Genomic DNA, 15478 nt, shown 5'->3' on the forward strand with positions numbered 1-15478 from the left:
TAATCCACTTTCGGAATATGTTGGGCGCTCAGATCCATGCTATCCGGGGATATTGGACTTGAGGGGGGTACATATTTGTTAAGTGTGTATTTTGGGGTGTTTATGTTATGTATGTCCTAGACCTGAGAGTTAATGTAATTATGTGTGTACTTTTACTGCAGTCCCCTCTCAGGTCCAGTGGGGAATGCCACGGAAATATGTAATTAGAAACCCCTTGCATGAAGACTTGCATATAAGGCCAGTTGTGGCTTCCATTAAATCAGTTCAACTTCACCCTTAACACAGAGCCTTGTCTCATGATTGTAGGGAACAGCTATAACTGCTTAATTACCGCTTGGATTACTGCTTGGGAATACTACAGCATTACTTGTACTAGGGGGAAAGGACATCTCTGGCAGCGAAAAACCCTCTTCTCTCGGGTAGGCCAACACATCCGGTTTTCGTGTGGACCATACCACCATGCCCTGTACAACCCCAGGTTATACGGGATGTTAATTATGTGATATTGCAGCAGGATATATCTCCCCTCCCTATCCCTTTTTTTTCTAAACTAGAGAGAACGCCACGTGTTTACTAATTAGTATAAAAAACCCTCTCTTTTTTGTTTTGTAGCATGAATGGTAGTCAATTGGGTACAACGGTGAGTTAAATTTTGGACTGGTCCCCCATTTAAAGTGGGTCTCTTGATAAAACGCAATTTGTGCGTGCAATTTTTGCACTTCTGCCAGGGCTAATCTGCGCTGGTGAGGGGAGTTAAGACCTTTAGTGTTAAGCGATAGGATTTTTAGAATCGACATTGTTAGTTATCGGGTGCAAGATCATGCTCTCTCCAGGCCCTAGAAACAATGTCATAGAAAGGTCATCATTTCCTGTCCCAATATTCCCCCCGCCCTGTTCCACCAGGTCCTCCCTGTATTGTTGGTGTATGTGCAGATCATCCTTGTATAGTGTGAGGAATTCTATTCCCTCTAGTAAAGTGGTTTTGCCGAGGTGTGTGGTTAAGGTTGTTTGGGTTTAGTGTAGGAGGTCTTGCCTTAAAGGCTAGATACAGACACCTCGCTCCCTGCCCCAGCATTTCCTGGTATTTGTGTAGACATAGTCCTGTGCATAAAACTAAGAAACAAACAGTAGAACATAGGATTTTTTTTTTTAACTATATACAAATGTCCATTCCGTTGCACCCTGATACCAGGGCCAAAAGTGTCACAGAAAAAGCATGCCAGTGTGTAGTTGACCATAGGGTTGAGTGGGTGCAAAAAAGTTAAGCCCCCCATAGCATTAGACCATAAAACAACATTCCCAGGCTGCCTCCAGAGTCAAAGTTGATGCCGTGAAATGACAGTATTAGCTTTTGTTTTGTTTTTGTTTTTTTCTGCTTTGTTTTTTAATTGAACTTTCTTTACATGTTTTATATATTTTACTAAGTAATACTTAGTTAGTAACTGTGTATAGTCCAACGCTACTTCCCACCCTATAATCAGAGTACCTGTATTAGGTGGAGTGCTTTAAGCCTTAGGTAGTGTCCCAAACTCGTTCACTTTGAAGTTGACACTTTCTTGTGGTACCTTCCACAACGAGTTGTGTGACAAACACTGTTTTAAATCCTCAGCTTCTACCTCTAAGTCCCAGAGGCGGAGGAGTTTGCAGCCATCTTCTGGTGTTGTAATTATCTTTTCCACTCCATTGCGCTTGACCAGGAGCTTTACTGGGAAGCCCTATTTGTAAGGGAATCCTTCTCTGCGAAGTACCTGGGTGATAGAAGCGAAGGCCTTGCATTTCAGCATGGTGTGTGCAGATAGGTCTGTGAACAGCTTGAGATCTGCATGGCGTCCTGACAATAACTCTGGGATCTTAGAGGCCTTCATGATACCCTCCTCGGGGTACTGAAGGGGGTGGGTGCATCGGCTTTGGCAAGCAATGCATGCAGTCCAAGAGCACGGACTAATCGTATAGATCTGGCTATCTTCCTCACTTTGAGTATTTTTTATAATTACTAAATGCTACATTTTAGTTTTTTACTATTTTGCCCACTTCTGCAGAGTACCACAGTGGTTTATTTATTTTTTTGCTCTAACTGACAAGCCTAATGCAATTTTCTGTTGCTTTCAATGCCTGTTTTTCTGAGTTCTGCTGTAAACACAACCAGAACTTTGGAGAATGATCGTGGGGCCGTACTGAGACCAAATGTAGGGGCACAGAATTGAAAGTGTCCGTCTTCTAGCACAAATATGAGGTACGTTTGATGTTCTATGGCAATGGGGATATGAAAATAGGCATCTGACAAGTCTATTGACTTTATGATTGATCTATGGATTCCATCTTGAACCTGCAGATGCCCAGGAACTTTTTTAATCTGTGTAAGTCTAGTATCGGTCTCCATCCTCCTGAGGCTTTTTTTGGTGAGAAATAAATGGAAATAGAATCCCTGAATCTGTTGCCCCCGAGGGACTTCCTTCAGGTTTGTGAGGAATTTCCTTAAGGCCTTTCTTTTTACTCTTTCTCCTGGCAATCTTGTTTTTTTTTTTTTAAATGAGTGACTAGGAGTTTTTTTTATAGAATTCTATAAGATATCCTCTTCGAATGATATCCAGGACCTGTTTGTCTTTTGTGGACTGCGCCCATGCCTTCTGGAATAGCAATAATCATGCTCCTACTCCTTCCAACTGGAAGGGAAACAAGTCTTAAGATCTGGGATTCTTTTGGAATAAAGAGTACAACAGAACTGCTGGCACCCCGACTGGGTATCTTCAGTTGGCGGATGCTACTAGTGCTTCCCAAGGGCTCCTAGCACTCCACAAGACACCATAAACACCACAGACACCATGAACTGTTGCAGCTTGGTTGGGGTCTCGCCATTTCCACCCACTCTGAAACAAGACCAGGGTCCAGCTTCCAGTAGGTCGACCTCTCTTAAATCCAGAGAGCAGGAAGAGGAACAAGCTCTTACCAGAGCTTAGTGATTATACCCTGGGGAGTATAGTGATTATAGCAGTCCCCAGAGTGTAGTTCTCTAATCCCCCAAACATGATCCGAAACTTCATGAAGGTACAACATGATTGCTTTAATAGTGGCCACAGCTTGGCCTTTTATGCAGGTCCTCCAGCAAGGGATACTCCCACATGGACCTTGTGGAGGACTGAAACACAAGTTACAGTAACCAATCAAATAATAAGACAATGTAAAACACTCCCACAGAAACAGTACAATCCCTCCCCTCTATCCTGGAGATAATTGGCTTAAGTGGCTGAAGTAAACTTAATCATCTCCAGGTACAGAAAATATCTCTAAGTTACAACTGCAACAAAACACATTAAAATATATAACTTATGTTTTACAAAACTGAACCCCCACATTAGACCTATCCCCAGATAGCTTGGATCTGAGCCCTCAATATATCCGAAAGCGCTCAAATCCCACGAACACAGTCGAATCGCCATGGGGTTCAAGTGTTTATGGAAGTCTCTCTTGACCGACCGCGGCATGACTTTCCTGCCCAAAACAGTTCCACAGTTCCATTTTGGCTGGGCGGCTGGTCTATTTCCCATAGTTAAGTTCCGTTCAAATGAACGAACAGGGTCATTCATGCAAATAGCCAAAGTCAAAGTGGCATTCGAATTGTCGAACACCGTTCGACTCCTGTCGAAGCGTTGAAGTTTTGGAGAAGGTAAAGTTCAGCAGTGTTCGTGCCGTCGCGTGTCCGATTTGAGTTCCATGTTTTGGAGAAGGTAAAGTTCAGCAGTGTTCGTGCCGTCGCGTGTCCGATTTGAGTTCCATGGACTCGACGACGAAACACCGCTGAACGCTTTCGACTAAACAAGATGTCCACCGCCACGTGTTCGACCATATGAATGGAGACCACCCAGCCGTTCATCAATTAGCTGCGGTTAACCGCCGCTCCTGGCAGGTAAATGAGGGACACACTCCAACTGCGTGTGGTCCGGCTGTTCGGTAGTTTGTTTGGCAACCCCAAGTACCGAACCATATCAGGGGAAAGGCACAAACAAGCCTTTCCATAGCCCGAAGACCCAGGTTAACATATGGGCCATAGTCCTGGGGTAAGTTGCTGGCAAGCAGGTTCAACACCAGTGATGAAGGTGCTTTCGTCACAAAGATCCTCTAGATTTTCCACCTCTGATGGAGGACTGTCCTCCTCTCCATGGCTGAGATCTTCCATATTCTCTACCTGGACTGTATGATCTTGTGTCCTGATAGGATGAATATCTTTTGGAGTCAAAAGGATCCTTTGGGTTTCCGATTTTGTGGCAAATAAAAGCTTTTTTCCCTTCAGCAGACCTTTTTATGCAATTATCTAGATTCTTTCCAAATAGCATATTTCCATGGAAATGTAGGGCACACAGGCTGGGTTTGGATGATGCATCAGCAGACCAGGGTCTGAACCATAGTGCTCTCCTAGCTGAGATGGAGAGAGCCATGTTTCTTGCCAAAGCTCTAACCATATGTACTAAGGATTTAGAAGAACAGTTCACTGCTAGCTTTATGTCTCTAAGGCTGTCTAGAAGCAAGGATCTGCTTCTGTCCTTTTGAATGTCTTCCTCTAAATTTTCCATCCAAATCTTTAATGCTCTGGAGACTGACGTGAGAGCTACTGCTGGATGCAATCCTGTGCCTGCTGCAACATAGGTTTTAGAGAGGTGTAAGTCCATCTTTGTATTCATGGGATCTCTAAATGATCCTGCATTATCAACAGGTAGGTTAGTGTGTTTTGCCAGTCAGACCACTGCTGCATCTACCTTTGGAGCATAATCCCAGGAGCTGGAATCACTTTTCCCAAACGGATAAAGTTGTAAGATTCTGCTTAGTGATGAACATTTTCTGTCTGTATTGGACGATTGGTCCATAATTAAGTCCTTAATCGTATTGTGCACAGGAAACTTAGCTCTCTTTCTACTTAAATCTGCAAAGTACCTGCTGGAAGTAGAGGGTTCTTCTTTAGAAACTTCCTTAAGGCTTAAGGACTTGCGCACTCTGGATATTAAATGATCCACTTGAGCTGGTTCCAGAAAATCTGTTAATTTTTACTGTAAGTAGTCCAAAGGATCAGGGAGTCTTGGCCTTTTGCGTGCTTTGCCCGACTCTTTAATCTCATGAGATACTGCCTGTTTAATAAACTGCATGATATCAGGTACAGGTGTAGAAGTCCAGCTCTCTTGATAAAAAGTGTGTGCAGAGACGTTTTCCTTCTAGGGGTCTTTTGTCACAGGCTTCACATCGGTTCCTTTTAGGAGATTTACCTTTGGAAGATCCAGATGCTTTCTTTCTCATAGAACTATCATGATAGGGAATACATAAATATCCACTTTCTTTTGTTTGTAATATTTAACATAAAAAATAATGGCTTACCTATAACTCTTGAAGTGTGACCTTTGTTTATGCACAGATGCATCTGAGTCTGATGATAATGATCCTTCTTTGTCCATTATTAGCAATCAAAGAATTGCTATAATTGAAAAAATTGAAATTAATGAACTAAAGCAGTATAAAATTCAATTTTGGAAAAAAAGGATGAAATATACCTTTAAGAAGGTAACAAACCTACCTGAAGCACAGGAAATTTTGTATAATGAATTTCAGTCAATATCGAGAAATCAGGCAATACAGAAGATCTCTGAGGATTGAAGAACCTAAACAAGTAAAATTTTTTGGTTTTGGCGCATTAAAAAGGGTGCATGACTATGCACAGACCCGTCAGAAGTAATCCGCACTCCGTGCATACATGGGAATTGTATGGCGCGAGCGCTCATTCGTGCATGTGCACTCCGTCAATCCGGACGCCGGGAAAGATGGCGACTCCCTATTGCCGGGAGCAGTTAAAAACAACAAGATGTGACAAAAAAAATGTGTCGAAAAAGAAGAGAAATACAACAATAATACCCCTAGACCACCAGGGAACTTAAAAACAGGTAAAAAGACTTAACCTTATATTTCTTTTCATAAACTGCAATGTGAAGGAATACCCCATCACTGATTGGCTATTTGTACTTCCTGCTATTAACTTTCCCCAGTCATTCATTCTTTTGTTGTAACATTCGTTTATTTGTTCGTCTCCCAAAACCGAAACCACCCCTGTGACTAATTAGAACATAGAACACTATGTATCAATATGAAAACCGCAGACTAATTGAATGCTCCTAGGTGGCCACCATTTCGTGCATACCAATACATGTGGTGAGAACAATTGGTGGCGGCCATCTTGTCTCCCGAACCCGGCCAGCGGGACTTGGCTACACACTCGCACGAACACCAGTCTCTATGGAACTCTGCTACATTCTATTTCAAAGCACTCTAGAAGAACAGCGTTTGTGAGTTTCAAACTACCGAACACAAGGAGCATTCTTCACAAACCAGATATATTTCACCTATTGCGGTTTTTGTATAAAAAACCCACGAATGTAGACCGACTCTTGCTATATTTCCTCTGGAACTGTTTCTCGGCTTCAACCTCTGGGCAGACCGGTCAACTCTCTCCACTGTGCCGTTCGGGAACTACCAAATGGATTTGGCTGAAATTTGGATATGTTGCTCCTACAGAGACAAGCTACAAAGAGATGTGTTTTTTGGATATTTCTATAAATTGTAAAATTTTTACTTTTTCTGACCAGAAGATAATTGAGTTTAGTATGTTATCAAAACACAATTATCTCGCTGGATCAGTAGAGGAGTTATGTGATGTATAAATTAAACCAGTCTTGTCCCAGCATTAAGCTTTGGCTCATGTGTGGGTTATTATGCGACATCAGTGATATTGGAACCTGTGGATTATTGGCATTATTATTTTATGGGAAAAGGGAATGCAAGATGGTGATACCCACTCAGACCGTCACATGCAATATTTACATTCCAGGGTTAAGCCCTCCTCTAGTGGCTGTCTACTAGACAACCACTAGAGGGACTTCCGTGTTTACAAAACACGAAAAGTGTTTTAAAGCGATGCTGGACGTCTTCACGCTATGTGAGAACCTCCAGCATCGTCGAAATCCCCATAGGAAAGCATTGCAATGCTTTCCTATAGGGAGGTCTAATGCGCGTGCGCAGCCATTAGGTCTCCCCCGTCGGCTGACGCCGGTGGGGGAGGAGTGTGGGCGAAGTCTGACCCAATGTCGAGGGACATTTAAGTGGCTACTTAAAAAAGGCTAGGGTTAATCATACACCAAAACTGCTTCATTAAACTAAAGTTGTTTTGGTGACTATCGTTTCCTTTAATGACAAATGTAATCCTACTAAAGCGTGAACGATTTAATAAACTGCTTAATTTACTTAATAGAGTTGCATATTTCTCAAATGAAACTTGCATCAATACTGATAATTTATTGTCTTATGTTTTTTCTTTTTCTTTTTATTCTTTATATTACAGACAGTGATAACTGCCAGAAATGTCCTGACAATGAATGGCCGGATGAAAATAAAACAAATTGCATTCCCAAAACGTATGACTTTCTGTCATATGAAAATGATATTATGACTTTAGTTTTCTCTTTAATCTCTGTTTTATTTTCACTCATAATTGTCTTTATTTTGGGACTATTTATTTTATTCTGGGACACTCCCATTGTCAGAGCAAATAACCGGAATCTCAGCTTCATCCTCCTGGTCTCTCTCATGCTGAGCTTCCTCTGTGTGTTTCTGTTCCTCGGTCGTCCTGTGGATATAACCTGCAAGCTGCGTCAAACCTCTTTTGGGATCATCTTTTCAGCATCTGTATCTTCTGTATTGGGCAAAACTATCATGGTTTATATGGCTTTCAAAGCTACTAAACCAGGCAGCATGTGGGTTGGGGTCAAAGTGTCTAATACCATAGTTCTGATCTGCTCATCTATCCAGATCCTGATTAATGTTCTTTGGTTGTGCATTTCTCCTCCTTTTCAAGAACTGGACATGCACTATTACCCTGGAAAGATCATCATTCAGTGTAATGAAGGCTCAGTTATTGCGTTCTACTCTGTTCTGGGTTATATGGGGGTTCTGGCAGCTGTTAGTTTTATTATTGCTTATTTTGCCAGGACATTACCAGACAGTTTTAATGAGGCCAAGTACATCACCTTCAGCATGCTGCTGTTCTGTAGTGTGTGGATTGCAATGATCCCGGCCTATCTGAGCACAAAAGGGAAAGACATGGTGTCTGTAGAGATCTTTGCCATATTAACTTCTAGTGCTGGCTTGTTAGGCTGTATATTTTTTCCTAAAATTTACATAATGCTTATAAAACCTGAAATGAATACCAAAAGACATCTTCTGGACAAAATAAAGTCATAATATATTAAATATCTATTGAAATGAGATATCTATTTCATAGTCATAAGAAGCCAAGGAACAGAAACAAATATAGCATGTATGTGTGTAACTGTTTATATCTGTATGCGTATCATTCTGTGTATCTGAATGTTTGGCATTAAGTGTGTCTGTGTATCTGCATGCTTATCTATATGTGTATCCGTCTGTATGTATTTGTGCATCCGTATGTGTGTCTGTGTATTTTTTTTTTTTTTTTTAATTTATAATCTTTATTCGGAGATCAACTCCATTTTCCTTTTTTTTTCTTTTCCCCCTTGAGACAAGTAAAACATTGTTCACAACAATAATACAAAACAAAAAAAAAAAAAACATCACATAGCAAACAGTAGGCCAAACTAACAATCGAGTTCCTATTGAATATAAGTAATCGAAATAAGAATGTTGTTCTGAACACATACAAATTCATCTTAAGTCCCCACTGTAAGCACCCCCAAAGACAATAAAAAACAAGACATCAATTGGTCATATAGGGTCCTACTGCATGAACGTAACGGACATCATGAACCCAAGGTATTTCAGGAGATTATCTATAAGTCGTCACAAACATCCAACTTCCCAAGCCAAAAATTATATCGCTCTTGATATTTTCTGTTTAAGCCAGATTCCATTTTTAATTGGTATTTAATTTGTTCTTTAACTATGAGCCAGGAAGGCACTAACGCCATTTTCCAATACCTTGCGATAGATAATTTGGCCGCTAAAAGAATGTGTAAAATGAGCGGAAGTGAGTTGTGACTAACCTGGCGGATATCTAATTGTAAGAGACATACTTGTGGTACATGAGCTAATTGAATCGTGGTGATATGTTTTATCTTGGCCAGAATCATTTTCCAGAATTTCTGAATATAGCTACAGTTCCACCATATATGTAAGTAGTTGCCGCATGAGAGATTACATCTCCAACATATGGAGTCGCCTGAGATATTAAACTTCTTAATTTTGCTGGGTACCATATACCATCTATTTACAACTTTAAATTGGCATTCTACCAGGTTAAGACAGTGAATGTATTTGTAAACCAGATTAAGAGCTTCTCTCCATTGGTTGCAAGTAATCTGAATATCCAGATCTTTTTGCCAGGAGTTTATTATGGATTCTAAAGGTTTATCTAAGTCTTTTTGCATTAGGCTCAATCCCATAGCTAGTCATTTTTTGGGGGAGTCTCTGTTCAGGATGTTACTTAAATCTTTCAATCTGTTAGAGTTTTCTAAATTAAGATATTGGTTACAAAAGCCTTTTAACCTAAGGTAGTTGAAGATTTCCTTATTATCTATTTTGTATAATTGCTTTAAAGTCTGGAAGTCCATCCGCTCATTTCTATCCATTAGGTCTTGAAATTTATCTATCCCCTTCTCGGACCAGGTTTTTGAGTTGAAGTTGGGCATATAATGTGTTATATTTCCTAAAGGAAGGAGAGGAATTAACTTATTGTGTAGACCTAGGGCTTTCTTAATTTTTCCCCACTCTTTTAAGATGTTTTTCAAAACAGTACTAAGTGATATGGGATCCGGCTTGTGGTCAGTCTTTAATTTTAAGGGCCAAAAAAGCAGGGACAGATCTCCAAAAATCCCTCAGTGGGGGTAAGGTCTTGTTCTAGTTTATACCAGATCTCATTCTTACTATCCTTTAATTGGGTGATGGCCGCATGTGTGAAAGTCGCAGCTTTTTGGTATTCCTTTAGGATAGGGATCCCCAGACCCCCCTTTTTCACTTTTAAGGATAAACGGCTTAGAGCTATTCTTGGGGGCTTATGTAGCCAAATAAATTTATTTATAAGGGATTGAGCTAAGGATAACCAGCTGTCCGGGCACGGTAAAGCCACCATTCTAAACAGGTAAACCCATTTTGGGATGATGTATGACTTGATTACGTTAATGCGGCCCCACCAAGAGATCTCTAAGTTTTTCCATTTTTTCAATTACTTTGCGGTAAGCTTAAGAAGGGGTAAAAAATTTAATTCCATAATCCTATTAACGTCACTCGCAATTTCAATTCCTAAATAATTAAAGGACAACTCTGCCCAATCAAACTCAAATCTTTGGCTAAGAGTATCCCTCAGTTCCTGAGAGAATTTCACTGCCAAAGCAGTAGTTTTGTTAACATTGAGTTTGTAACCAGAGTATAGTGAGTATTCGTCTAAACAATTAAAAAGAGCCGTTGCCGAGTTTAAAGGCTCTGTTAATGTTAACACGACATCGTCAGCATACATTGTTAATTTGATACAGTCGTCTTTAAGATTAGGGCCGTTTATTGCTTCGTTTTTCCTTATTGATATTGCTAAAGATTCTATTGTCATTAAATAAAGCAGAGGTGAGAGCGGACAGCCCTGTCTTGTCCCGTTATTCAACGGGAAAAACTCTGAGCTGAATCCAGCCCCCATGACTTTTGCGGAAGGGGTTGAATATAGGGCCATTATTGCCTTCCTTATATTTCCTCGTAGACCAAAGGCTTGTAGGACTGCGTCGAGGAAATCCCACCTGACCCTGTCGAACGCTTTCTCTGCGTCTAGGGACAGGATCAGGAGGGGACATTTCCTCAACTGGGCCCAGTCCACTATGTCTATCAGACGTCTAACGTTGTATACTGAGGATCTTTTAGAAATAAAACCCACTTGATCCCTATGGATTATATCCGTCATGATCTTATTTAATCTGTGGCGAAACCAACTTCGCCACTGTGAACTGGAGAAGCCTGGTTGCTAGCCTCCTGCCCTGCGACTATGGCCCCTGGACATATTGTACTGGAAAAACTATATCTGGGCATGTAATAATGTATATTACTGCTACTGGGCCTTTAAGGGCCATCCGTGGATCTATGGGGACTTTTGGGATACTGTACCTTTAAGACTGTGGAGCGTAGTACAGTAATCCTGCCTTTAATACTTTAATGTCATGTATGTATTTTTGTATGCAGTTAACCTGGGTTATATATATATATGCAGCATTCATCTGATTGTTTGGTAGAATCACTCCATTCATTGTATTGAGGAAACTACCGAACAACCAGACCACCCAGGACTAAGTGTGCCTCCAATTACCGTTTGCAACAATGTTGCAAACGGGTAATTGGCAATCAGTGTAGTGTGGTCTTTGTCCTCTGGGTGGCCGCCATTCGGGAAACAAACACGTGGCGGCGGCCATCTTAAACTACCGAACAGCGGTGTTTTGCCGTCGAGTGTCTGGAACTGAAATCGGACACTCGACTAGGCAAACACCGCTGAGACCTCCAGACTTCCAGGATTTCGTGGGGAAACTACCGAACGGCCCGTCGTTCGGTAGAAAGAAACGTACGAACTAGGGGATTCATGCGAATCCCCCTTAGTCTCTATAACACCAGTAATTCGTCTGTTTCATTCACTTGTTTGTGACCGACCGCAGGGCCAAAATGCATGGAACTGTTTTCGGATACTTTACCCATGCGGTCGGTCAAATCTTTGGAACCTCATATCTCCCGAACCATTCATCCGAATGACCTGATTCTTGGATATGTTGTCCCCCTGAATAAGGGCTATCAGGGGATACCTGTTTTGGAGGTGTAGTATATGTATTTGGGGTACATCCAGGAATTGGGGAAAAGGGTGTACGGTATAATTGTGTTAAGTGTTAATCTAAGGGGAGGAAATGTGTGGGAGGTACATCCATGTGATTGGTTAATTTCATCCTCCCCCTGGGAGTGTCCTGTATGTACTTGTTTGTAATAAAAGCCAGACTGGGTGTCCCAGTCCAGAGTTCCTGCTTAACCCTCAAAATGAAGTGTCGTCTCGTTCTTGGGGGGAATTGGATTGTAAGCTGACTGCCAAGAGTGTAAGCGGATTGTATGCTTTTCTTGTTCAGCTGTTCCAGTTCGGAGTGTTATTTCGTATCCAGATCGGGAGTTTGGTGTTCTGCAGTAGCTGTGCCTGTCTCTAGAAAGGGGGATTATCGCCTAAACGGATTTTTTCCCCTTTTATGCTGAAACGGTCCGTTACATAATCTATTTGCCATTATTGATGAGTAAAGTTTTAAATCTTCATTCAACAACGAAATAGGTCTGTAGTTAGTTATTAACTCTGGTGATTTTTGATGTTTAAGAATAGGGATTATATTAGCCTTTAGCATCTCCGGGGGAATGTTACCCGTTGTCATAAACTCATTAAAGGTATCCGTTAAACTATTTACTACATGTTCCTTCAAGGACTTGTAGAATTTATTACTGTAGCCACCCGGACCCGGGGTCTTGGATGTTTTTAGTTTATCTATAGCTTGGCTAACTTCTTCTGAGTTAATAGGTTCATTCAAATTTTGCAGTTGGACATTCGATATTTTAGGCAACCTTAAATTCTCTAAGTATTCTGTTAGATTTACTGGAGCTTGTCTATCAGGGAGATTATATAGTTTAGTGTAGAATGATTGGAAAGCTTGGCCTATTTTTGATGGGTCTAGGAGAACCTTGTCCTCTTGGATAATCTTAGTTACCCTCATCTTGATTGAGTCCTTCTTCAACCTATTCGAGAGTAGTTTATCCGCTCTATTACCCTTGTAGTACCAAGAACGTCTTAGTTTTTCTAATGAATAGTTTGCTTTCTGAATGAGTAAGTCATTGATATTATCCTTGATAATCATCAGTTTTTTAATAATGTCTATAGAAGGGTTGTTCTTATTTATATACTCTAATTTATCTAATTCTATATAGAGGTGCGCAAGATTATGGGAGTTCTTTTTTTTTTCTAGAGACCCCAGCTTAATGAGGTGTCCACGAATTGTGCATTTATAAGCACACCAAATAGTGGAAAAAGATAAATCATCTTTAGAATTTTCTTCAAAAAATAAATCAGTAGTTAATTTAATTTGACTTAGATATTCCGGAATATTTAGAAGACGGTCGTTCAGTCTCCAATTAGATCTATTTTCCTTCAAGCCATCATTTAAAATCATTATTAACGCATTATGATCTGACCATGCAATGTTTTTAATAAAGACTTTCTTCAACATTTTGGATATGCTTGGATTTGAGACTATCAAGTCAATCCTAGAGTATACCTGGTGTGCCTGTGAGAAACACGTAAAATCGTGTTCCATAGGATGAAGGGTACGCCAGAGATCCAAAAGGCCTCTATTCTTTAACAAGTTACTGAAGGATTTTGCTGAGGTTTTTAGCTGTTTATTATGGTGGTCCCTGATCAAACTTCTCCTATCTAATTCTGGATTAAGAATGCAGTTAAAGTCCCCCAAATAGATTACCATGCCCTGGCTAATTCTGTCAACTTTGTCCAACACTTTCCGGATGAACCTTATTGGGGCTTGATTTGGGGCATAAAGGTTCACAATCGTATACACCTTATTATTTATTTCACAGATTAAAATGTGATACCTGCCTTCTGGGTCCTGTATTTGGTGAATAAGTTTGAACGCTACTCTAGAAGAAATAAGGGTAGCCACTCCTCTTTTCTTTTTATCATATAAGGAGGAAGAGAAAATAAACGGATAATCTTTATAGTTTAAACCTGACCTTCCTCTCCGTTCCCAATGTGTTTCCTGCAACCCGCAGATGGAAATAGACTCTTCTTTCAGAAACTTTAGGAGGATATTACGCTTTTGTGGTGAATTCAAACCCCTAAGATTTAGTGTTAATACTTTTATCATTGGAATACCAATTAAAATTTAAACAATCTCCCATGAAGCCCTCATGGAGAAAAGGACCATATATGACCAAAACATAACAAAACGACAAGCACGTACAAAAAACATTAAATCCCCAGTGGCTCCCAGCCCTTCCTTCCTTAGGAGCCATCCTTTACCCAATATTGACCGTTACCTACCAAGGTGCAGGTCAATTAAACTCAACCGCTTGTGTATTTTTATTCAAATATTTTTATTGAAGATTTTTCAAACAACAATATAAACATTTATACAAGAAGATGTGATAATAATAATAATATTAGTTAATCTAGAAAATAACATAATAAAACAGGGGATAAACTTTATAAGTACAATCATCCAGTGGGATGCAAGTAATAACATATCAGTTTATTTACACAATATTATTATATACAATCAAATATATACAACATATCGTCATCCGGTCAGGAATGGACTACAAAATAAGATTACAATTGAAGCTGATGTTTTCTTCCCATAAAAGCCACTCTTGTTTAAAAATTTCAGTTTCCGATGTTGGTAAGTGGAAAGCTAGTTCGCAATGTCTATTTTCAAATATGAATTGTATGACCTCATTTATATGTGGTGATTTAATAGCTTTCCAGTATTGGGTGATAATTGTCATTGCAGAAATTAGAAAATGGCCTAGTATAATTTTATTTTAATTTTGTAAATTTATGGGAATTTGCTTCAAGAGACAAAACTCTAGTGTCAAATTACCAATTGAATTGTCAACGGTTAATTAATGTATGTATGAAATTCCGACTCGAGTATAAGTCGACCCGAATATAAGTCAAGACCCCTAATTTTACCCCAAAAAACTGGGAAAACGTATTGACTCGAGTATAAGACCAGGGTGGGAAATGCAGCAGCTACTGGTAAATTTCTAAATAAAATTATATCCCCCAAAATTATATTAATTGAATATTAATTTACAGTGTGTGTATATAATGCATGCAGTGTGTGTGTGTGTGTGTGTGTATGAGTGCAGTGTGTGTGTGTAGAAATAAGTAGCATAGATAATTGCACTCACAAACATAGTTTGATTGAAGGCATATCAAATATAATGGTGTGGAAACTTCAGGACTTGTTGGACATCAATTTCATGCATAGGAGGGAAAAGAGAAATAATAGTGCAGAGTATCCAAGTAAAAAAGTTACACGCTTTATTCACAAATACACTTACAAAATAGAAGTGTCAAGCAGGCACATCAGGTTCAGATGGAATAGCGAATCCCAATGGAAGAATCCAATGGAGCAGGAAAGCCAGATGTACAAATAAAATGAAATAAAAATATAAAATAAAATCAGCAGTAAAATACTCTAAACACTGTAATGAACAAGCCCTACGCGTTTCGTTCAGAATTGAACTTCCTCAGGGGCATCGAGCATAATACCGTCCATATGCAGGCATAAGATCTTAGTCCACATTCTCCCTTTTTAAATCCGTCCGCTTTGGCGCGAAAACGCCAGCTCAATCGCTTACTTCCGGGTTCGGACTCCATACCACTTCCGGTTACGTCATGCGTTCC

The 15478-nt window shown here is 40.0% G+C and overlaps 1 protein-coding gene across 1 annotated transcript; it reads left to right on the forward strand.

The window, feature by feature from the left end:
• Positions 1-7548: 7548 nt before the first annotated feature.
• LOC134615212 (vomeronasal type-2 receptor 26-like) lies at positions 7549-8271 on the forward strand (the record flags this gene model as incomplete). Its single annotated transcript, XM_063459707.1, has 1 exon — positions 7549-8271. A coding segment is annotated over one exon (723 nt), but the record flags the coding sequence as incomplete, so codon positions are not given.
• Positions 8272-15478: the final 7207 nt, after the last annotated feature.

Source organism: Pelobates fuscus, chromosome 6 (assembly GCF_036172605.1).
Source record: "Pelobates fuscus isolate aPelFus1 chromosome 6, aPelFus1.pri, whole genome shotgun sequence".
NCBI classification, from domain to species: domain Eukaryota; kingdom Metazoa; phylum Chordata; class Amphibia; order Anura; family Pelobatidae; genus Pelobates; species Pelobates fuscus.